Here is a 24,075-nt window from a genome sequence, read left to right as displayed (position 1 = left end):
TTCCACTTTATAACATCTCTAGCCACCAAGAATATAGGCTGTTGTCACTTGTGGAGAGTTACTGGAGGACAAGCCTTGATTTGTTTGAAGTGACATCAATTACCCAACACATTACACAGTACCGGCAGAAGCAAAGATTTTTTGGAAACAGTTTTCTACCAGTTCCCTTCCCTCTAGAAATACTGCAGACACACATCATACACAAAGCACTGGAGTGAATGTTCCAGGAGGGCACGTGTGTTCTCAGCACCTGTGGCAGCGCCTGACATGGTAGGTGCTGAGTGTTCGAGCCCTGTACGGGTACATCTAGGCTGTCTACCTCATCACTCTCTTCTGGGACTTCCAAGAGCATTCCTGATGCCTCTCGCCACTCTTCAATCCAATCCCTAGAAAACTACTTGGGTGATTTTTTTTTTTCTCTTTTAAATATGAGTCAGAGGTTGCTTCCCTGCTTAAAATCCTTCAGTGGCTTGCACTTCAAATACAATCTGCACTCCTGGTCTTGGCAGGCAGGGTCTGGCCCCAGCCGACCTCTCAACACATGTTAAGGACCAACCTGCCAACCCACCCATGCCAAGCACTGCCTCTCGCCCCCACACACACCTCCCTTTCATCTCCTTGAAAGAGCCAAGGTCTTATTACCTCAGACCTTTCCTGCTCTTAGAATTTTCTCATCTTCTCTAACTTCCCCTTTTCTTCCTGTTCCTCCCACCTTCTTCCTCCCTACTTTATCCTGGGGTGTCTTAGCCCTAAGAGGACCTTTTCAGAGGAACCTTTTATGAATGCACTCCAATACCTCCAAGCTAAGTTAGGCTCCCGTTCCTCTTCTGTAACGCCCCACGGTTGTAATCATATAATCACTTGCACAGCTACTTAGATAACATCTCCTCTTTAGAAATATGTACGCGCTACAGGAGCCTCACCTGTCTGTCGTGTGAATGGCTGCTTCTCCCGTGACTTGGAAAATACGCTGTGCATTACGAGCCTTCAGTAATACTGCGGTGAATGAATGAATGAATACACCAATGCACTGCCCTACTGTCCTGGGGAATAAAGGGGCAAGTAACCATGGAAAGTGCAACAGCACTGTCAAGAAGACGTGAAATCAGGTACATAAATTGTGAAACGTAAGTCGAGGGCCTGTTTGCTTTCTGGCACTTGATAATGAGAAATCTTTCAACAAGGTGAAAAATGAAAACAAAACAGGACCGAGCAGCATCTTTTAGAGAGTCCAGCTACTGAGCAGCAGATGATCCGTGTCCCCTTAATCATGCCTGTGACAGACAGTGTCACCATTAATATCTGAAGGGACTGGAGAAAGGAATTTTACTGGTTCAGGTATAATTTTCATCTTCAAAACAAGTATGCGGGATGGCTTATCATCAGACAGCCCATCTGGGTGTCTCTGAGAGCTGATGAGACGGTTTCAGGCCCAGATTCCTTCATCAGATGTTCTCAGTCTCTGACTACTTCTCCCATTTCAAACCTTGGAGCCCAGCAATGGACAGAAATCTGGTGGGTCACCGAGAAAAGACACAGATGAAGGAGGTATTTGGAGATGCAAACAGAGGTCGGGCTGCCACCTGGGTGAGCAGCTGAGGGCCTATTTCTAATTTCAGAGCCAAAGCGTGACTGGGGGAGAGAGGAGTCAATGGGCCATCCGCGTGCTGCGATCGCCCAAACTAACCTCCGTACCCGCTTCTTTCAGGAGCTCTAGATCCTTACGTGTGACTGATCACCACGTGTTTCCTTCAACTGGTTCTTCAAACTCCACACATCCAAAAGGAATCTCGCCATCCTTCCTCACCCTCTTTCTCTTCCAACCTTCCCCAGCTCAGTAAGCGGCCCCTCCAACGACACAATTTCCAAAGCTAGAAACTCAGGAGTCATTGCTGAGTCTTCACACTCCTTACTTTCCATGTGGACTCAATCACTGTTTCCTGTTTTGTTTTTTGTTTTTTTTTTTCTAGAATTAAATGTCTTGGGGGTCTCTTTAGTCTATCTCCACCGCCATGATTATTACTGCCATTATTGTCATTATTATTTCCTCTCCGGGTGACTGCTACCGCCTCCCATCCCCTCTCTGTGCCGCCAACCTTTCCCCATTCCCATCAGGGCTCTGCAGGACCCACAAAAGTGCTCTGTAAAACTACTGCTCTCGTCATCCAACTCCCCTGCTCAACGCTCTCCAGCGACACCGGATAGCACCCTTTATCTGTTAGGAGCAGAACCACTTATCATGTTGATTTGTATTTGCTTATTTACTCTTCTCTATTTCTCCCACTAGGCTCTAAAATCGGAGAGTGAGGTCTCTGTCTTGTATTCCCAGGATTCAGCACCATGTCCGGCTCAATAAATCCCAGTGAAAAGAGTGATGCTTCAGGAGATGCAGGGATTTAACAAATGCCTCTCCAAATCTGGGCATATTAAAGAGGAGAAAGGTGTTCCTGGGAGGATTAAACAACCCAACAAGGAAAGGAGAGAAAAAGTCTTCTGAGGGAGCAGAGCGGAATTAAGATGAGTGGGAGCATTGGAGAATGGCAGAGAGGAAGGAAGAGATCAGAGAGGGGACTTAGCCTCCCTGCGAGTTGTAGAGCTAAGCTCTTCTCAGACTGGCAGGGGACAGAGGCTCCAACAGCAAACCCAGGGCTTCAGAGAAACAGCAAGGTATGAACCGAGGAACAACTCAGATGCTTGGGAGATGAAGATATCTTTCCCTGGCTCCAGGTTAAGCTGGGATAAGGCACGTGGCACTACCTCACAGACAGTGCTTCCTTAGCTAACAGGGAGGTAGCGATGCCTTTTTGGAACATGCATTTGAAACACAACAAATGGCACGCTAAGAAACTCAGGGTAGAAGATACACGTCAACTTAAAGCCAGTAACAGCTAAGGAGAGACTGCTGACATTAGGGAAGAAAGTTTTACAAAGTTTAGAGAAAAGCAAGGTATAATCTCATGGCCAGAGAATATCCAGGAAATATTACCAGTCCCGGGCAAGCAACTTGAAACCTGGGGACTCAGCTGCTGCTGGCCAACCCTTCCAGTTGATGACTATAGCTTTGGAGAAGAAGCCAGGGTATATAGGAAGGGAGCAGCTGGTCACACAGATGGTGTCAAAGCTCAGGACTGGATATTCTTGGTTTGGGCTAATGACACCAGAGGTGGGGGGCTCCCGGAAAGTGACAGCATGTATTGTAGGAAACCGGGAAGAAGGCTTCAGGCAACAGTAGACCACAGGAGAATTATTTGCAAACTTGAGATTAAGGAGTGACGCTGTTCAGTGAAAACACAAACAAACAAACAAAAATTATAAACTAGATAATAGGGAGGGTGCTATATATGACAAAGAAAGATGGATGATCGTGGAGAGGGATCTCCACAGTTGATGGGAAAAAAATCTGGCTTAGGTGGCTATATTCTAGTGTCTCATGAGATGCCAATATGTATTTTTTTAAAGACTAAATTATGTTTAGGGAATCCTATGTATTAGACATCATTCCTTTAAACTGTTCCTTGCACATTAGCAGAGTAAAGGCTCTGAGGAAACCTACTCAAAGAAAGCAACCTACTTGTGCTAAAGTAGGAATTTGCCATGGTTATTAGGGTACATAAATACTTATGTGACATCCACCCTACCTAACAACTGTGAGACACTGATGTTTCAACAGGCCAGTTTAGAGAACTTGGATCTATTTCAATGCAAAAAAAAAGTATTAATAGTAAGAACAAATCAATAACAGCAGAAAAAAAAAAAGAAAAAAAATCCACAGAACTGGAAGTATGAGGAATAAAATAAACATACAATACCAGAAGGAAGTAAATATTATATTCTAGATAAACCAGACTTTGTGTACGGGACTTAAGGCTAGAGTACAGCAGGAGAATAGTGTATTTTGAGTGAAAAGAAACAAATTTAATGCAATGATCTCAAGTAGCACTTCATAGGAAGCACGGCAAATGGGGATGTATCAAAGTGGGAACAGGATTGTTGTGGGGAACACGTGGGTGATGATAAAAGGAGAGGAAAATGAAAGAGTTGTGATTGTGGGAGCTCAGAACAGCATGACATGGCAGCAATGAATACATCTGATTTCCTGAGAAATCCTTTTGATAAAATCAGAGGGTATGAAAAATGTGTGCCTTGCTTTGCTGATAATTTTCATCTCCCAATAAACAGAGGAAAAGGTAGTAGAGAACAGGATTTAGTGTCAATTTAATTTTAACAAATATGGGAAGAGTAGTTGGTCATTTAGAAATACCAGAAACTTTGGGAGAAGGCCAAGTGCTCGTAAAAATCCAGACTCTCCATAATCCTGTCAGAGACGTTTTAGAGGAGATTTCTTGGAACGAAGGCTACACTAAATTATCTTTAAGTCCCTTCTGAGACTTTAAAGGCTGCCTCAAACATGTTATAGTCACACCGAAGAATTCCAGGGGCTGTTGGCAAGGAAACTGAGTGAGAAGCAACATTCTGTGGCGCTATGAATACGGTGTAAAGAAAAAAATAGCACCACACACATGGCACAGTACATTACACTGAGATATCAGGTACAGTAAGAAGATGCACATACAAATATACTATAGAGCTGTAAGAATTGAAACAATATGGTGCAGGAATAAAAAGAGATTAGCAGTGCAGAATAGATACTTCTGAAATAGACTGAAATATACATAGAATTGAATTTCTGATAAAAGACAGAAGTAAATCCACAACAGCATGGATAATTAGGAAAATGTATCAACTGTAGAGAGGGGGGGAACCTTTCTTTATTTAGAGATGAAATACAGAACTCACAAAGGAAATGTTAAACAGGTTTTTTTTTTTAAAGGAACAACATTAAAAAGGCAAAACAAACAAACAAACAAACAAACAAACAAAAAACCCAGACTGGATAAATGTTTTTAGAAAACATGAACTCCAAAATTAGAATGCTTAAAAGTAATGACCAAATATAAGCCAATAAAAAAATCACAGAGAACCCCATCTGATACATCAATATAGTATGAAAGTAGTCTATTTACAGAAGAGGAAATGTAAATAGAAAATAATGGAGGAAAAACGACATAATTTAAAAGAGTAGTTATAAAAGAATTTAAGGTAAAATAATAGGATGCCATCTTTGCATATCAAGTTAGTAAATATTAAATACATATGTGTATCTGGGGAATTAATTGCCCAGCATTTAACGAGAAACTTCAAAATGTTCATTTGCTTTGACCTACTAATTCTACATGTAGGAGTCTATCCAAGGGAAATAATTCTAATTGCTTGAAAGCCTTTTGGATATTTCAGTATTTACTGAAAAAAAATCAAAAGGAACAAAGAAAGGAATAAGCTAATATTTAATGAATGCTTGCTATGTGTAGGTTCTATGCAGTTTTATATATAAGTTACCAGATTACCATCTCACAACAGCCCCAGGAAATAGATACACAATCACCATTTCACAGAAAAGGTAAATGTTTTTACACACTTGATGTGATTAACCACTCCAAAGAAACTTGGCTGGTAACAGTGAAAAAACAAAGACAGCTTAAATGGAAATACTGGAAAACCAGGGAAGATTTATTGAATGGACTGTTCAAAAAATGTTCGTATAAAACTCTAAAATGGAAAAATAGTTTAGGATAAGGGGTCAATAAAAATGAATAGAATATATTATATTTAATAGGATTAAAATATTTGCATGGAACAAAGATTGGAAGAAAATAAAGAAACACTAACCAAATAAGAGAGCACTTGACCCTGAGAGAGTGTCAAGGAAGGGAGTCGGCTGGCAGCCCTGAGAACAAAGCTGAGTGTAGTTCAATCGGCGGACAAGGTAGGGGATGATGAAGGACTCTCAGGAAGACCCCAAAAGGCTCAGACACAGTTTAAGCAGTTTGGCTAATCCAAGAGACAGAGAATGTAATTCAGGGCAGATACGGTAAATCTTCTATAACGAGTAGGGCTATAATTCTTTTCATGGTAAGTTGCTGGGAAAATCATAAATTGGTCATGGTTAAAATGTCAGAAGACTCAAAATCATAAGAAAAAATAATGAATTATTGAGGTGGTAGCTTACTCTGAAAGCCACGTAACATTTTCTGAGAGAAACGGGAGGTGGAGACAAGGGTGAAGGAATTTCTGCTGTATGAATATTTCAATTAGGCAGCTGATAAAATTTGGGTAGAAACATATATATCTTTACTCTCAAGTTATTAGAATGGAGTATCTGTCAAGATTAGCTTTAGGGAAGAGGGGTCTGGATAAACACATGTTCAAACCATAGAAAACGTCATTTATGTCTGTACACACACATCCCACAGCTGATTCTTCTTCAACTGTATGAATTTTATAACATTTTGGAGAATTTCATAAATGTCCTAAAGAAAATGTTTTGTAACTCAATATTTGACTGTCCTTTTTCTGTCTCCCGATTTCCCCTGTCTCCTGTCCTCTCTTCTCATGTTGTTTGCTATATTAAAAAAGAAATTGCATGTATACATATACGCATGTGTGTACATGTACGTTTGTATATATGCGCACACACGCACACACACTATATATAATTTACGACAGCTTGTTTAGAGTTTTATATGTATGGCCCCTACTGACAAAAACAAAAACAAAAAACAACAAAAAAATCCCAAATGTTTGGTCAGCTCAGCTCAAAGTACACAGGTCTGTGGGTGTGAAACTTAGTAACTCTCCAAAGACAATTGGTTTCTACTTAGTGCGTACTGTCTACACTCATCTAACTCGATGGGCAAAAGCGAATTGTTCTTTTGGCATATAACAACGACTGCAGTATAATGACTGTCACTTCTCCGTGGCAGATTCTGGGAGGGCAGGGATCATGCCTGTTTTGTTTACTGCTGGAGCCCCTGCACCAGGACAGTGTCTCAACAAACACGAGTTGAATGAGTGAATGCAGTGAATACTGAAATCCCATGTGTCTTTCCAGGCAGCTCAAGTCCTGCCTCCCTGATAACATTTTCCCTCAGAGCCCCAGTCATTGATCCTTCTGAAAATTACTACATTACTAGTCTGAACCACTACTTAGCACCTGATTCTACACAGTATTTGTACTGCTGTCTTTTTGTTGCTGTTTGTCAATTTAAGGACGCCTGAATACATATATATTTATATTTCCCAAAGCACCTGTTACACAGCACGTGAAAAATCTGCACAAACGTGTGTTAAATTAAATGATGAACTCTTCCCAGTGACTTTCTGCTTTGTGACATTTCCAAACATTTTCTCTGTTGAATTCATTAGTGTATCACGATTCCTAAGTGTGATGGAAAGAAAACGGAATGCAGTGCCAGCTGAGTTGGGTTTCTAAGTTCTGCCACTTCAGTGCTGGAAAAGTCACCTAAAAGTTGGGTCCTCTCTTTCCCTATTTTTAAAATGGGAACATGAACAAGAGCCACAGCCACCATAAAGTCCCTGCCCGTCTCAAAGAGAAGACTGTGCAAGCGAACGGCACAGCCTAAGCGAAAGAGTTCTGCAAGCTGGAAAGCAAGTATTAGCTCTTCTATTTACCATTTAAAATATGAAACTGACGTTCCAATGCCGCAGCTAGGAGATTCTGCCTGCGGCTTTTTCTGAGAACAGCTATTGGGCAGAAGAGCGAGGTGATGAGAAAAAAAAAATCTCAATTCAAGCACAGCCTGCCAAACACGCCCCGGTCATCACTCCCGGACAGGGCTCAACACTTGCGTGTGGGGAGATTACAAGGCTGCCGTCATCCACACCCCCTTGGCGCGGCTTTCAGGCATCTTCCAGCTCAGGAGAAGGCTTACCCGATACAAGCTGCTGTCCAGGCAACCCCACGGGAACCATGCCCAAGTTATTCATGGCGGTGGCCCAGGCGCTGGGATCTGTCACCGACATGTTGAGCTGGGTCGTGTCTATTGCCAGACTCCCCAAACCATCGGCTGCTGCAGGGGGGAAAACAAACTCGGACTTAGAATCCACAGGCGAGGGTGTCAATTTGAAATGAAATCGCGTTTCGAGAGATGGGAGGCTTCATTTCAGCACATCTCCAAAGCACAAAAAAAATATAGCATCGTAATCTACAGCGATGCTTTCTCTAGATGTAAACATAAAAAGTTTTCAAATATATTCTGAGAGGAAACTTAATGACGTGCGGTTTATATTATACACAGCATGCCGTTAAGGAAGTGACCTTGGGGAAAAAAAAAAAACCTGAAGTATAGTTTCCTCCACCCAGTGAAACATTAGTTAAGTAACAAAGTTGAGAGGCAAAGCCAGAGTACTTGCTGGGTAAAACAAGTCAACTGGCTTACTAAACTAAGAATAAATAAATTCATGTTTCCGAGAGTAATTCTGAGGCAGGCACACCCTCTAATCACTTAATAAAATCTCTAAAATCAGTTGTCAAGCAGTCAAACTGGTCCTGACTGAATTTATGAAGTGTTAACATTTTAACATGCCCCTTCCTTTACAAACTGTTTACATCCTTACATTAAGGAAATGCAGGTGTCTGCCTAAAGTGACTCCCAGAATATTTCTTGTAAGCACAAACTTTCATCAAAACAAAATAAACAAATAAATCATACTGAAAACAAATAGCACAGAGCTGAAAAACAGTCAGCAAAATACTGACTTAATGCTCTTTGATGTTCACTAGTTCCACAGTCTGAATTCTTGTAGGAGCCCAGGCTGCTGGATGAATGCATATTCTCGTGGCTGGGGAGGCTTTCCACTAAGACACAAAATGCCTTTTTTGTGTTTGGTGCTGGCCGCCGATATTTACCTGCAGCCATCATCTGAGGAAGCTGCTGGGGACACAGGGTGATGCTTTCAACGCCACCTGCATCTACTACTGAATTACGAGCATCTTGAGGGGCGGGAGCACTTTGATGGCTGAGAGCAGGGTCCCCACGGAGATCATCGGAGTCTGCAAGAGGGGAAGAGGAGTGTGGTGAGAAAGGGGAATAGTTAACTGAGGGAGCCTTTGTGGGGGGCAGGGGAACTGTTGTCCAAACAAAACAAACAAACAAACAACAGGCAACAAAAAACAAAGAACAACTTTGAGTCACAGGCACAGAAGGAAAGCTGCTTCCACCCCGTGTGTCCGAGGCTGCCTCCTGGCTCAGCTGCAGAGCTGGGAGACACGTGGGTCAGCTGTCAACCACCGAGAGCAGGGCTGGCTGAATAAACAGTCTGTCGGTCAGCGGAGCGGCCAGTGCCTTGCCTCCTGCTGAAGAGACTCCACCAAAGGGGCTTATCAGACCCTGCACAGCCTCTTCCACACAATTCACATCAATGGAGAGGGCAGACTCAGGGCTAAACATGATTTTTTTTACAGGTAAAAAATTAATTGATGCTGTTATTTTCAAAGACAGTCGTCTGTGAAATGTATTTGGAGAGGAGAAAATAGTAGGGAAGAGGAAGGAAAAAAGCAAGAAGCTATTCGCTGTGAGGCTGCTAGGGGAGGGTACCCAGGCTACAAGCGTCAGGAAAGGCGAAAGGAAAGAGTGGGTGCTGCCTCTTAAAGAAGATGTAGAGTTGGGGGGGAGGTGCAGCAGAGGAAAAAGCATTTGTTGTTTTAGTTCCTTGGCAAGATAAATTGAACTGGCCACAATCTGTTTGGTCTAAATTTTCCGCAGAATTGCACAGCTTATGTGTAAGTGCATTTTTATAAGGCTTTTCAAAGCACTTTTCTAACAAAAACACATAACAGTAAGACATCACTGAAAGTTGCAAAGGGCTCCTGTCTATTGCACTGTTTATAAAATACCACGCGTCCTCTCCATCCTTAAAAGTGCAAAGACATAGCGTTCACACACACACACATTTTAAATGCACCTTTATCAATTCAAGACTGGAAGAGAAAACATGCCATTCGGGACGGGTGAGCTAAGAAGCCTGAATTTTGAGTAGATTGCTAAAACAATTGAATTTACATATTCATTTTTATTTAGGTACAAATTTAGACATTTTTCTAAACTGTGTTTCTGTTCATGGGTATTTCAGAATCAGTGTTCTGGTCTGGTTGTCACTGTATTTAGTGTAAAGTTTGATGGAGTGCTCTTTCATTTCTTTGATTCTTAAGTGCAAGAATCAATGACCCCTTTGAACACTGTGCTCTCAAAAAAAATCCTTGCTGCCAGGTGAATATAAGTTTAATTCCAATGAAGCTCCAGTTTGAGTATCTCAAGGACAGGTGGGCACTGAGCGCACTGTGTCTATGGTCTCCACAAATCCCTAGCCCTCAGCCAGAGGGGCCTGTAAAATAGTAGTTTCCAGTGGCCTGTCAGGAAGATGAAACACCTCCATATGCAGTAGTGAATAATCCTAACTTTGGGAGCCAACTGTGCTCAGGACAAATGTTTGATACCTTGCAGTTAAACTCTGCTACCCAAAAGAATTCAGAACTTGTTTATCTGTTATACGCATCCATTATTTTAGGCAATGGATGCCACCAGATAGAGAGATTCTCACCATGTAAGATAAACTCAATAACATCAATGCATAGCTAACCAAAATGCCTGCCCTTTGGCTATCCACACGCCAGCAACACTTCCAGGATGAAGCCTCAGAGCAGTTTCCTCTCTCCACCTCCCACCATTTCAGAACACCAAAGCGGAGTCAGGCTAGAATGTGTTCATTCTTGTGCTCAAATGGCCCAGCAGCAGAGGCGTTTCAGATCTTTGCAAGGTCACGATTTGTCTTACTTATCTTCCCAGTGAAGTTTAGTTGGCTGGCTTTTTTTTTTTTTTTTTTTTTTTTTTGTAGCTCAAGTTTTTCCCGCAATGGGCATTAATCACCACTTTTTTCCTGTCCAGTGAGTCTGCAGTTCTGGAACACGGTATCAGAGAACATCCCTTTACTTTGTAGGCTTTATGCCTTGGGCCTGACCGGCCATGTTTCACTTTGCCTTTCTGGCCAGCGTTTTAGGGGTGGTGTTCGATCTCCTCGGCTTTATAACTGTCTGTTCCGAGGTTTTACGTTAGTGATTATGGTCTTACAGAGGCACATCAAGTGTCCTGGAGGCCCACAGCCTCTACCCTACTTTTCATCCCCATCTTAACAAAGTTCTACTGTTTCGTTAAAAAAAAAAAAAGTATTGCTTCCGTGGCAAGCTGTGGTTTGTAAACCTGAATTCATCCCCTAATGAGACTCTGTGACATTCAACATATTACATCTCTTCAATCTCCCAACCCATTGGTTTGAATGACACACAACTTCACGTGGCCGCCATTTACCTAGAAAGGTGACTCAAAAGGAAGTTCTGCCACATCTTCAGCATTTCTGATGGTCTCATGGCTGCCTTGCAAGTCTTCAAAAATTTTAAACTGATGTGATCACTTGGCTTGGGAGAAAGGTGGTATTTTAAATGAATTACTACCCAGTAGTTTATGAATAGTTGCAAGAGGGATTTTTTATACTCCACTAATATCTAATTGTTCCTATTGAGTACCTGCCTCTTTAAATGATTCAAGGCCATACTTTATCATTCAAATCAATTTCTCTGCCTTAGTTTTCTTATTTCTAAACTATAGAAAAGATTAATGGTCATAATGATGTTTATTTACACACAGAGATGTGGGGAGCTAAAAATTATAGCTAATAAAGCACTTGGAATATAGTAGGTGCTAATTATTATTATTTTATTTGGAAGAGTAGTGTTTCCATTAAGGTACCCTGGGATCTTTGTGTTCTGCTGGCTAATTATGTAATTAATTTTAAAACAGTGAGTAACACTTGATATTTCTAAAAGTAAGCGTTGCCCTAGTTTTCTGTGTCACACCTAAATTGTACCAGAATATTTCATTTTCCACCATTCCTTTATAAAATAATATAATATAATTTAAAAGATGTATACATTTTTGTCTCTAGGTTTGTTTTTTTTTTTCTTTCTGCCTATGCAACTACAAAGGCTGTCAAGAGATTCATGACCGATGGTGAAATTGGCAGTTTCTATTTACAGTTTTTAGTGAGGAAAGATCGTCCGGAAACAATCAGGTGTATAAAATGCCATGGATAACAGTACAGGTTTATCTAGGTTCAACAGAAATCTAAGCTGTTCTTTGTTAAGGTACATTCAAGTACAAAACCTCATGCTCAATTTCATAGCTCTTCAACAAGACATATTTATGCTCAAGACTTCCCTGGGCTGTGTCAATGGGGCAAACAGTTTTTGAAACTCACCAAGCCTAAGAAAATACTATTTGGCCCTAAAAAAAATGACACAGGCTTCTCCTGCTCCTAATAACACAACCCTTTCTACCTGTCCAACTTTTTACAGGTCCCAAGGACACACATACACACGCTGTAATAAAATCCATCTGTAATTGTCCACAAAACCCAGATTCCTATTAAAAGAGGGTAGAGATAAGTTAAGAATTGAATTTTTTTTCCTTTTTTTTTTAATTTAAAGGAATGATTTTGTTTGAGTTAAGTCCTTAGGTTCATACCTAATTCAATAGAAAATACAGTGAGAAAATCAGATTTATTAATGTCTTGTTGAGAGTTGATTCCAAAGAAAACTTACTTCATAGGAAACATTCATTAACATTATCATAGTTTATAGTAAAAAGAAAAATGCATTCCCATCTAAAGTTCTACTTTCTTCTTCCATGATTAAGAAAATATCTCACTTTGATCTTCGTGTAATGAGTAGGATACTCTCCTGAGGTTATGGAAATATCCATAGTTTAAAATGATACAGAATATTGCTAAATAGATGTTACTTATGTTTTAATTCCATGATTTTTAAGCAACCATCTATGAATAAGGGAGGCATCTCTGGGCTTCCTACAATGGTACAATGGTAAACTAAGTAATTCAGACTAATTCTCCCACTGAGAAACAACCAGAAGAATCTAATGTATTTCAACAGTTTTATAACATTCTCACTCACTATTATCTGTTCAAACACAACAGGATCGCAAAGACATGCTTTAATTACTGTAGAGGGTTGCTAAACAGGCTTCTAAGGAGAATGGGTCTTCTTATGTACTAGGTCTTCTCTTTGATCTAGGAGCTGGATGGAATCTGCAAGTTTTGAGACAGAGTGGAATTGCTCTGCAAAAGGTGATAAAAGAAGCCATTAAGGCTAAGTGCCTTCAGGAGAAAGAAAGAAGGGATCTTTGGTGGCCACTCATGGGAAGAGGGGACTTCAGAGAAGAGAAATGACTAACGCAGACTTTCGGGTGGTTCACTGGAAAATATATAATGTAAATCTTCCTTCTGCCCCCTCTACAGAAATGTCAGCCAAATCCACATTGCTTCTTAATTCTTAAATAGGAGTAATTTTTGGATGGTGGGTGCCCTTTAGAGGACAGAGCGTGAAGAGGACAAGAAGGAGGCAGTTGATAACAGAGATTATCTGAGGTGCTACATTACAAGGAATGATGAAGTTTTCAGGTCTGTTAAATATTCAAGATGTAGGTTATCAATGATCAATGCCTCCTAATTAGTGAGAAATAAAAGGATTAAGGTTTTGAAGAAGAGATTTAGCTCAGATGAGAGTGTGTGAGGAATTAGATTTTGTGCGGGAATTTCCGATGAGAGAATTGTAAAGAAGGAATATTATGTCAAATACAGCTAGAAAGAGCCTTCTCAGTAATGGAGAGAGAAGTCTTCACTTGGAAACGATATGGGCAGAGGCTGGAACTGGGCCAAGATCAATTCAGGGAAGGCTGAACCCTGTAGTAATTCTATCAAAGCCATGAAATCAAAAGACCTTCTTTAATATGTGACCTATCACTCATGGATTTATAAAACCACCGAACTCTTTTCAAAAGGTCACGGGGTGACATACGTCACAGCACAGTGCACCTGAGGAGATGTGCCATTCTTGTTCCAGGCAGTTTTGTCCATTAAGGCAAGAGGACCGAGGAGATATGTACCCCCTCCTCTGTGTTCCCACTGTACTCTGACCTTTCTCTGTGCCGGTACTGTAACTTCATACTCTAATTAGTTGTTTATGTCTATGCCCCTAGTAAACAAAAAGCTTAGAATGATCATGGAAACTAGTTGCTTTTGCAAACCCTGCAGCTAACAGACACAGTATCCGGAATGTGGCAGATGCTCAATGTATATATAAAATTATAATATGTTTATAAACCTATGAAATACATTTAAATCATTATATAGAAATTACACAGACAAAATTATATAAATACATCTTTTTTCAAATGAATTCAGGCATAGAAGGAAGGAAACAAAGTTAAAAAGGACAATAATAAAAAGAGAGAAAGAAAGTAATAAAGGAACAAAGGGACAAAATTCAGTTCTAGGGTCCAATCTCAAAGGTTGGAGGTTTGAAAACTAAAGGACACAAAAGGAGACTAGAACACGATGAATTGAAAGTATCAAAGAAAGACGATTTTAAGAAGTGTTAGATCTTTCCAGAGAAGCTTTTGGTGCCCTCAGCAAGTCATTCTCCAAGATCCAAGATCCCACACCTCGCTGGTAAGACACGGAGGGTCGTGAGCAGGTTACAGTGATGTTCTCCTGTTGTGAGACTTCTTGCAGCTGCTCTTTGGGAGGCGAGATCTATAAATAACGCCATTTCCAGATCCATTAAGCAGTACATTAGTGTAGCAAAGGCATGTATGTATGGCGCTGAAGAAGCGAAATCAGTGGAAGAAAGGAAAAGTTTCAATTTGCCGTGCACTGTGCAGGATAAAAAGCAGCTCTGGCCATTTCTCAAACACAAAATGCCATTAAGGGTCTGTGATTACATCCTCCATTTTTCTACTTTGTCTAGTAGCCAGTTTTAAACTACAAATCATCGTCCTTCCATCTGAGGGAGGAAATGGTTACTGAATGGATGATAAACTTTTACCCATGACATGTCTGTCTTCGAATAACTCAATGTTGAGAGAGAGACAGAGAGAGAGAATGAATAAATATGAGAGAGAACCAGAAGGTCTCCCTCTGAAACGCAATTAAACAAAATAACCAAATTTGCCAGAGACAACTCAACCACCATGAGCACGACAGTAAAGAAAGCCAACTGTCTTTTGACACAAAGAAAAATACTATTTGGCATTACACACATACGTGTAGAGAAATGACAATGGTAAAATTACTTTGTTTTCAGGAAATCTTGGCTTTAAAAAATTACGCTTTACATTTCGAAGTTAAACAAAATAATAAAAGAGAACGTTTGAGACCAAAGGAATAAAGTCCCTCTCTTTCCACTAAAAACAGAAAAGAAAATGGGACTGGTCGCTACCATGTAATATGTGATTCCAAAGTCCTTGTAGAGACAAGTTTTAAAAAACAGGACCTTCTTAGAATATTTCAGATTTTCTGAGAAGGGCAATATTAAACTTGAAGGCTGTTTATCAAACATGTAATGGGTCAACTACTTCCTCTCATTAATGGATCTCTGTCAGTCAGGACAAACACACGCAAGTTCACAGCATGTTAAGGTTCGAACCCGAGAGTTCCTCAATCCTAGCTTCTCCTGGATACACAAGCCCCCAGAATGCTTCCGCCAGGCCTCAACGGTTCACAAGTTCTCCCTTCAGTGGAGCCCTTACCTGGAAAACCGGATATCTGAGCTCAGTCCTTCGATCATTACTTCTACAGTGATGTGTAGCCTTGGGGAAGGGACACTTCTGGTCCCTGGATAGGGGCACTGACGTGTAACTGACAAATAAGTAAGTTAGAGACAAGTTCATAAAGTAAATAAGGACACATCAGAGAGCTCTTACTTCCCCTCAGTTTTTTGTTTTTGTTTTTTTTCCTGTTCGCTCTGTCTGTCCTCTTCACTTCCCATCCAGAAAGTTCTACGGTACAGACAAGGGAAACCAAAGGCTGGAACCACATAAATGCTTCACTTGGATCGGCAGCATCCTGGGCTGCCAATAAGGAGCGACAGGGAGACCAGAGGAGGAGTCCCCTGGAGAAGAGCAGACTTCAGGTGGCTTTCTGGCTTCAAAGACACAGCCACCAAAAGTGGTAAGAACGCTACGAACTGTGGACGCTGTCACACATCAAAGAACGCTTTGTCGTGTCTGCGTAGTGCAGGTGGTCCCTGCGGCCACACTCGTACAAGGAAAGTGATTTCTGCGAACGTTATGGTCTCATGTAAAGGAATGCAGACTATCTCTAACTCTGTAATTTGGGCTGTTTTGTACTCAGTTTTTTCATTACATACTCATTTTACACCTTGACCCGACGACCATGGAAAACATATTAAGCTACAAAGTGGAATACTTTAATTGCGGTGGGTGAGTAACTGATTCCTAAGTGGCTGCCAGCGCTAGTAAATGAGTTATGTATTTTCCAAAAAGCCCTGATTAGAGCCCTTGAATCAATGGAAATCTACCTGCAATAAAACCCAGATCAGACCGTGACCGGCCCCAGCCAGTTGCTCATCCTGTTTAACATTTCCCCTCGGAGGGCCACCAGGAACATGTGAGTTACTCTTTAAACTAATGTGCTCTTAATGATGCCACGGCCACACAGTGAATAAAGCATTGGCCCCGCAGCAGCGATCGCCCCGGGACTGGCAGATGGAGCGGGACACCTGCCCTCTGGTGTGTTACTGGGGGCCCGGGACCTTGTTCTCTCTTCTCCAGATGAGCAGCCACAGCTCTTGCCGAGGCTCTGTAACCAGTGGGCAGGAGAGTGGGGGCCTGAGGTTCCCTGGGACAGTCCTTTTTCACTCTTCTGGGAATTACAGGTGGTGACACGGGGTTGGGCTAGTTAGGGGAGGGCCACTGGGGCATGAGTGCCCAGTCCAAACGCATGTGCGGCAAGACAGCCAAGTGGAGAGTCCTGGGCGGGCAGGGAGCATCCTGAGGAAATGGGTCAGACCTTTGTTGCTACTGGCTGTGTTCAGCAAGATTCAAAAAGAGGGGGAGGAAAAATGCTGATGGGAAGGTTCCAGCAACCAAAACAAGGTTAATGGTCAGCGTAAAACATTGCTGCTATACCCATAACATCTTCCCTTCCCTCCCCATCCCTCCTCCCTCCTCCTATCTGTTACAGATTTCCATGCAAAAGTGTGTATGTGCTGCCCTCCACCCCACCTTCTCCCCTGAACACTCATCCTCCTTGTCAGGTCAGTAGGAGACGCTATTTGCCTCTTAAGCACGTCACACAGAAATCCCTCCTTCTGTACAAGGGGATGGCATTTGGAGGACTAAGCTTCTCAAATGGAATATCTTTCTCTACTCCTATCTTCCAGCTTAAGACCTCATCCAGCCCAGGGAAAGTAGCTTATTTTTCTAACTGCGGCTATGTCACTAACTAGACGCTAAAGGCGCCGAGGTCTACAATAACGTTGGAGAGCCGAAAATGTTCTGTGCCAGCTTGCAATGAAATGTGCATGATCAAAGGCAAAAAGTTACTTCATGAAATACCTATGCGTTTCGTATTAGGACAACTTCTTTAATTCGCAAATTTAATATCTATACAGATATCATTATAGTTAAAAATCATTTGTGAGTGGGGCTCTTCTCACGCTGCAAGAAATCCCTGAGCCTGCATGGTTATGGGGAAATCAGAGCAGGTTTTAAATGAAAGGAGTAACTTGGAGGCAAATAGTTTCAAAAGCAGAAGTATAAAACCCCTGTTCAAATGTCCTATAGACAGACTTCTATTGAACGTCAGATGTGAGTGCATTTCGTCCTTTTGATGAGATGTGGTGGAGTGAGGCTTCCAGAAGGAAGTTGCTGGTGCCTGGAGCCTACCAAGTTTTAAGTGGCTGTGTGAGGCACCATCTGGCCCCTTCCTTCCTGCTGTGTGTGAGATAAACAAAGCTCCGTTTCCCCTCAAATTTGCCAAACTCAGTTCAAGATCAAACACCACCCCCAGTTATTTATTCACAGATGATTTACATATTATCAGGGGTGGGGGCGTGCAGAGGAGTGAGCAAAAACTGGCCCTAGAGAACACAGATATGAGAGAAAAACATTGGGCTCATGGTGCTTAAGCTAGTTTCTTGTTAGCTCAGAGTAATCATATTTATTTATGGTTTTACTATTTATGAAAAAAAAAAGAAATTATGCTGAATGTGCTTTGTGGGAATTAACCGTATATTGCTATTGCTACCATGGTTTATTATTTTCACAGCAAGATGGCTTAAGCCCAACCCAAACAAGTATTTTAAAAGAATTTCCCACCAGCATTATCACATTTTCCCCTTTCTAGTCTTAATGAAAAAGATCATCTGCTCTTCAAGAACTCTGATGTTCTCATTCTTGCGCATTTCTAAAATTTATGGTTCATTATGAGATGATGTTTATTGTGAAAGGATGACTCAGAAAGTCAGCAGCAGCGAGGGGTTGCTAAGCGGTGCGGGATATGAAGTGACAGCACTTAAGAACCTCCGTGGCCGTCAGCGCCAAATATTCACCTTGGACCGTTAATGCAATCAGGATAACGATTTTTATTACTTACACAATGAAGTAGACGTGCCTTCACATACTTATTCCAACATATCGACCTGACACAATCCCTAGACACAGAGTTTTATTAATAAGGTAAAAATAAAGTAGATAAAACCACGAGACACATAATCAACATAAAACTAAATGCAGCATTATTTCCAGACTCCCCACAGTAAAATCTCCTGATGCTAAACTCTCACTTTAATAGGAGACACCATCTCCATTCAAACACGCATCCCAAAGTCTGGCTACCATCCCTCCCTACCAGCTAATTCAACTGCCCTTTTTTCTTTTTTTTTTTGTAGTGAAATTTGCATGGATGTGCACTGACATGGTTCTTTTCAATCTGGGCATAAACATGAATATACATGAGGTGGATGGAAACTAATGTTCTTATAAGGACCTTTTTATTTGAAAGGCCTTTTTACTGGCACTAATACTTACAACGAGTTAAAAAAAAAAAAAACTAACGTCTAGAAACTAAAAGGAATATGTCGTTCTCTCAGCCCTCCCCCAAAGGCACCTAGTGGGAAAACAGCTTCTTACATAACAGTCCCATATCTTTGATTTCACAAAAACCCACAGCAACCTATGAAATAGATGTTATTAGCACTTTTTTGCAAAGGAAGAAAAGCTAAGGTTCAGAAAATTAAGAACCTGGCTCATTTATCCCAGGTCAAAAAGCTAATGAATGGCAGAGCCCAGGGTTCAGTTTGTCTTAGCCTGGACCTGTGCTGTTGTAGATTTGGGGAACTTTTCTTCAACAAAAAAGCCTGACAAGGAGGTCCCTCTTGGTTTGACTGGCTCTAAAGACAGAGTTGTCTGGGGGTAAAGGGTTAGTTCCATCCCCCAGGGATGCATTCACTCAACAGATCTTTATTAAATGCTTACTGTTTGTGGGTCACTGTGCTTGAGATCAGGAATAGAATAGCAAACAAGACAGATTCATCTTTAAGGAGTCTGCAAATTAAGAAGCACTAGCAGACGAACGAATATAACAAAACAGACATGGACTCACAAATGCAGAGAACAAAACTAATGGTTACTAGCAGGTAGAATGAAGGGGATTGAGAGGTACAAACTACTAGGTATAAAATGAATAGGATACAAGGATGTGATGAACAGCATAGGGAATGTAGCCAATATTTTATAATAAATTTATATGGAGTATAAGCTACAAAAATATTGAACCACTATGTTGTACACCTGAAATGGATATAATACTTAAGTCCACTATAGCTCAGTTGGGGAAAAAAAAAGCATCAGTGAGACTCGAGTTTGCCCCAGTGTGGCTGACTAGATACTCTTTAAAGTCTGCCTATTATAAGAAAACACAACAACTAGTTTCTGGTTATAACTACTTACTAAGGTATTGTTATTCCTGAAGGAAGGAAGGAAAGTCACTAAGATTCTTCCCATTCCCCCAACTCCCCCTTACCCTCCCACCTCCACAAAAAAAAAAAACCCAGAAAGACAAGTAGGCTGAAACCAGCAGTTGCTGTGAGCAGTGAGCAAACATGAAGCCGGAGTTGCTTGCAAGAAAAATGCCAGCAGTGACATGGTGCTAGGAGACAGCCTGCCACGGTGAAGTGGAACCAGAGTCTGAGGATCGCAAGGTAATCAGGACCTGGGAGCTTTGTCGTGTCTGCACGGCCCTCACCCCAGCCCCCAGGCAGCCACCTGGACCCCTCTACCTCAGTTATAAAATAAACAGGCAAGGAAAAGCACATCAGCACATCAGCAGAACTCACTGCTGGAAGACAGCTCAAAACCCATGCTCTATGGAGAAGCATTTTTTTTTTTTTAATGGAGATACTGGGGATTGAACCCAGGACCTCATGCATGCCAAGCATGTGCTCTATCACTGAGCTATACCCATACCCCAAGAAGCCCATTTCTCTTAATGTCAGAACATGCATGGTGCATTTAGAGAGACGGGAAGGGGGAACACACACACACAAGATGTCTGCCTAGGGCTGACCTGCAGTCTGAGGGTTTTAATGGGTTAGGTTTTACCAGAAGGTCTCACAAATGTCTTAGCCCAGACAGGGCTTAGCTTTGTCCAGAAATGATATGGAGGGTAAACTTGTGGTTTGAGCTGAGAGCTTGGTTTAAGCATCCTCATCGCCAACCAGGGCTGCCCAGAACTGTTATCTTTGTGTAGACAGCTCCCTTTGCAATCTCCAAGTCACCAACCTCCCCACACACTTCTAATGAAATGTAACAGAGAAAAGGACGGCAGGGCCATACAAATGGGACAGTGGGGAGGTAAAGTCAGGTTACTCTTCCTTTTTCCCGTTTCCTCTCCCTTTTTGTGCTAGCACCCTTTCCTGTCCCACTTCCTCTGCTTCACAAGCTCTCTCACAATGCTGGCAGCTGGCTGCAGGGCTGGCCCGGAGTTCATTCCTCCTTTCTGCCTTCTGCCACACACAAGAGCTACAGGGAGTAAGAAGTGGAGGTACCGAGGAGCTGGGTAGAGCCAGGAGTTGAGTGAACAAGAAATCCCAACTTCTAATTCCTCTTGCAAGGGATCAGAGACATACTGGAGGTGCTGGAGGCACAAGGGTCTGTGTTACTGTGTGATGGAAACTTGAATCCAAGTCCCACTGCGTGCTCATCGGAACTGTTACCACGGCACCAGTCACTTTTTCATTTCCGGTGAAGATAAACTTAAACCCTGAGAGCTGATCTGGGAACTTCCCCCTTTCTGCCTCTCTTATAAAAATGAGCACGGCAGTTTGGCAGCACAATTTGCATATCATAGGAGAGCCCCTATCACAAGTCCCCCCAGGCCAGTTCCCTGAGCTTTTCCACTTTATGCCTTCAATCCTCATCTCACAAGTTATTACAGGGGCTAAGGCATAATGCCTTTTGGAGGAACTGAAAGAAATGAAGCATTATGGGCAACACTGTCAGACATCTTGATGGTTAAAATCCACATCCCTTTAGACAGGCTCTTGTAAAGAAATTCTTTGGACTACAAAACAGCAGCAAAATCTCCACCCAGGACAATCTCCTGAACGCATCTTTATCTCAGCTATTCCCCCCCTGAAAAGTACATATTCTGGTCTCTCTTGTTTGTTTTGTTTTGTTTCAACCAGTATTTTGGCTTGATTCATTATTGGTTCACATGACACCAGAACAATAAGTTAGCTGGTGTGAGACTGTGAGTGGCAGGGTTTGGCAAGAGCATCAGTGTTTTGGTCTGTAAACTCCTGTGGTCCAAGAAATCAAACGCAGGAAAGGCTTGTAGTGTCACCTCGATGACTACATCCATCAAATGAAATTCAGAACAATGGCCAACAATGGCAGAGATCTTTTGGATGTGTTATCTGCCATTGGATCACACACTCGGGAACGAAGGAGATGAACAGACCGTTTTAGGAAGAGCAGCAAATTAAAGAGATGATGTGAGTTAATACTGAAATGTGATACAGAATAAAATAGAGGTTATAGTCAGATCCTTCCCATCAGACTTGTATTGAGCTCAAATTGTTCCTCAATTTGCAAGCTCCTTGCTGAGTTCAACTGCAAAAATAAGTTTATACGAGGAGAAAAGGGGATTTCTGAAATACATTAAATGTAATGCAATGGTTGTAAATTTATAGTTAAAATCCAGAAAAGTGTATTTCCTCCCTGCTGTGTGATCACAGTTTTGTTACATGAGGTTACACAGTCTAATTTTATGCTCTCTGCTAGTTTTGTTATATTTGCATATTCTTGACCCAGATTAATGAAAACGTATGACGTATAAATGATACGGGGCTCCACATGGAGACTCATCAAAACATTTAACTGCACAGCATTGCTTGTCTCGTCCGTTGCAGCAAACAGCATGCACAGTGCTAGTGAGTGCACGGAACTTAGGTCTCGCCAATGTGAGCGGGGAGGCGTTAGGACAGAGGAGAGGCCAAGGGATCAGCCTTACTCTTCCGTTTACCAAAATGGAAGTTTCCTCCATTTACTGAAAGCAAAACAAGTGACCAGCGATTAGTTAATACCACATTTAAAGTCGGCTGAGAAGAAGCACTTAATAGCAGTAACTAGACGTTGTGTTAAGAGAAGATGGTTTCTCCCTGTCCGTTTACCTGCTTTGACTCACATTAAATCAAGAAACTGCAGCATATTTGGTGAGAAGGTCTTTCTAGTTCTATTCATAATTTCTTTTCTTTCTCGCCATCCCCCATCTCCGGCTTTTGTGCATCAGAGAACACCTTCATAGTTCGGGGTGTTTTAAAATTCTGATCAGAATTGGCAGCGGGAAAAGAGCCGGGGAAATAATGGAGACTCCAGTACTGATGTGACACATTTATAAACCCTATGAATTTTTAACAAAGAACAATATCCAAAATTAGATTTGAAATGAGGCTTTTCTTTGTAGGCGCTCTTAAGGTAAGTGGAGTGTGAGTGGATTTTGCTTTATATTCAGGAAATGATACCAAGTACAAAAAACATCACGATTTAACAGAAAATAAAAGCAGATTGTTGACTGTGCCCAGATCTTTTTTCTTCTTCTAGATTTTCAGAAGTGTGGCAGTTTTTCAAATTGTATTTCCTTTTATTTACATGTCACATATATGCCAAGGACCGCAATGGCAACCCTTTTGTATTATATGGAGAAGTTTTTACTTGTTTGTTTTCAACTGTTAAAGAAAAAAAAAACTTTCAACCTTTGGGGAGGAAGATAATAAGCTTTCCCATTTGCAAACGAAGCCACCTCAAATAAATACTGAAAAAATGTCATCGTGCAGAAGATAAGAGAGTGAGGTGATTACTACTTAATTTACATTTTGAGACTAAAGCTGAACTCTTGTCTACATAAGGCTTAGGTTTCTGGCATCACAGGAACATATATTCCTGTCACCTCTGCCTACAGCCCCCTCCTCCCGGAGCTCCTGGGACGCAGCTTCCTTTTCCCCCAGTCTGCCAAGCGCGATCCTCTGCCAGTGACTCGGCGCTTGTGGTTCCTGCACATCCCTGTGCGACCACCCCGTCCTCGCCCCCGAAGCCTTTCTCTGCTGAAATGGAACCCTCTGCGGAGAGGCCGTCCCGGACCTACCAAAAATAGCAGCTTCGCTTTCCTTCTGCCCTTCTACCAGCTGCATTTTTCTCCATAGGACTTCTCAGCATTTGAGACTGTTATTACGTAATTATTTCTTTGATGGGTTGGTCTTCCGTAAGGGCAGGCTGACTTTTACAAATTTTTTTTATGTTTTTCCTGCTAAATCACCATCAGCTGAAACAGCATCTGGTACACAGTAGACATGCATCCTCCTTTCCCTCCACACAAATGCACTGAATAAACAGTGAGTGTGTCTCTGTGTCTGTACACCCACACACACGTATATACGTACTGCATTAATTGTGCTGTTTATTTTTTGCATTTCCTGATGCTTTACATCTGGGGCCTTGCTGACACTGGAGGGACTGCCCCTCCCAGGACCAGTCAACTTCTAAACAGAGCCAACCATGGGAGCTTACTCTTCCAAAGCAAACCAACCAATCCAGAGCTCATACCCTCCCCATCGACTCCTTTGTGGGGCTCACACACTAAGCGACTGTCCTCTGGCCCTAATCACCCCAGAGCCAGGTACCAGACAATGAGAGACAGCCCTGTACCTCAGAGCCGGCTGGGGTTATTCAAAATAACCCATCCTGAATCTGCTTACCCCGCTCCACTGGTTCGTTCTCTCAGAAACTA

The 24,075-nt window shown here is 41.9% G+C and overlaps 1 protein-coding gene across 8 annotated transcripts in view; it reads right to left on the bottom strand.

Annotated features, from left to right (window-relative positions):
- ENOX1 (ecto-NOX disulfide-thiol exchanger 1) overlaps nt 1-24,075 on the bottom strand; it is a 512,379-nt gene that overhangs the window by 188,449 nt on the left and 299,855 nt on the right. For all 8 annotated transcript variants that reach the window (XM_074378219.1, XM_074378216.1, XM_074378220.1 and 5 more), the window contains 2 exons: nt 8,768-8,911; nt 7,791-7,928 (listed from right to left, as the gene is read on the bottom strand). In XM_074378219.1, coding sequence (XP_074234320.1) covers nt 7,791-7,928; nt 8,768-8,911 — 282 coding nt within the window. The remainder of the gene's footprint in view (nt 1-7,790; nt 7,929-8,767; nt 8,912-24,075) is intronic.

The sequence above is a fragment of the Camelus bactrianus genome, chromosome 14 (assembly GCF_048773025.1).
Source record: "Camelus bactrianus isolate YW-2024 breed Bactrian camel chromosome 14, ASM4877302v1, whole genome shotgun sequence".
Lineage (NCBI taxonomy): Eukaryota > Metazoa > Chordata > Mammalia > Artiodactyla > Camelidae > Camelus > Camelus bactrianus.
Note: the sequence above shows the minus strand (reverse complement) of the source record. Positions and strands in the feature narration are given on the sequence as shown.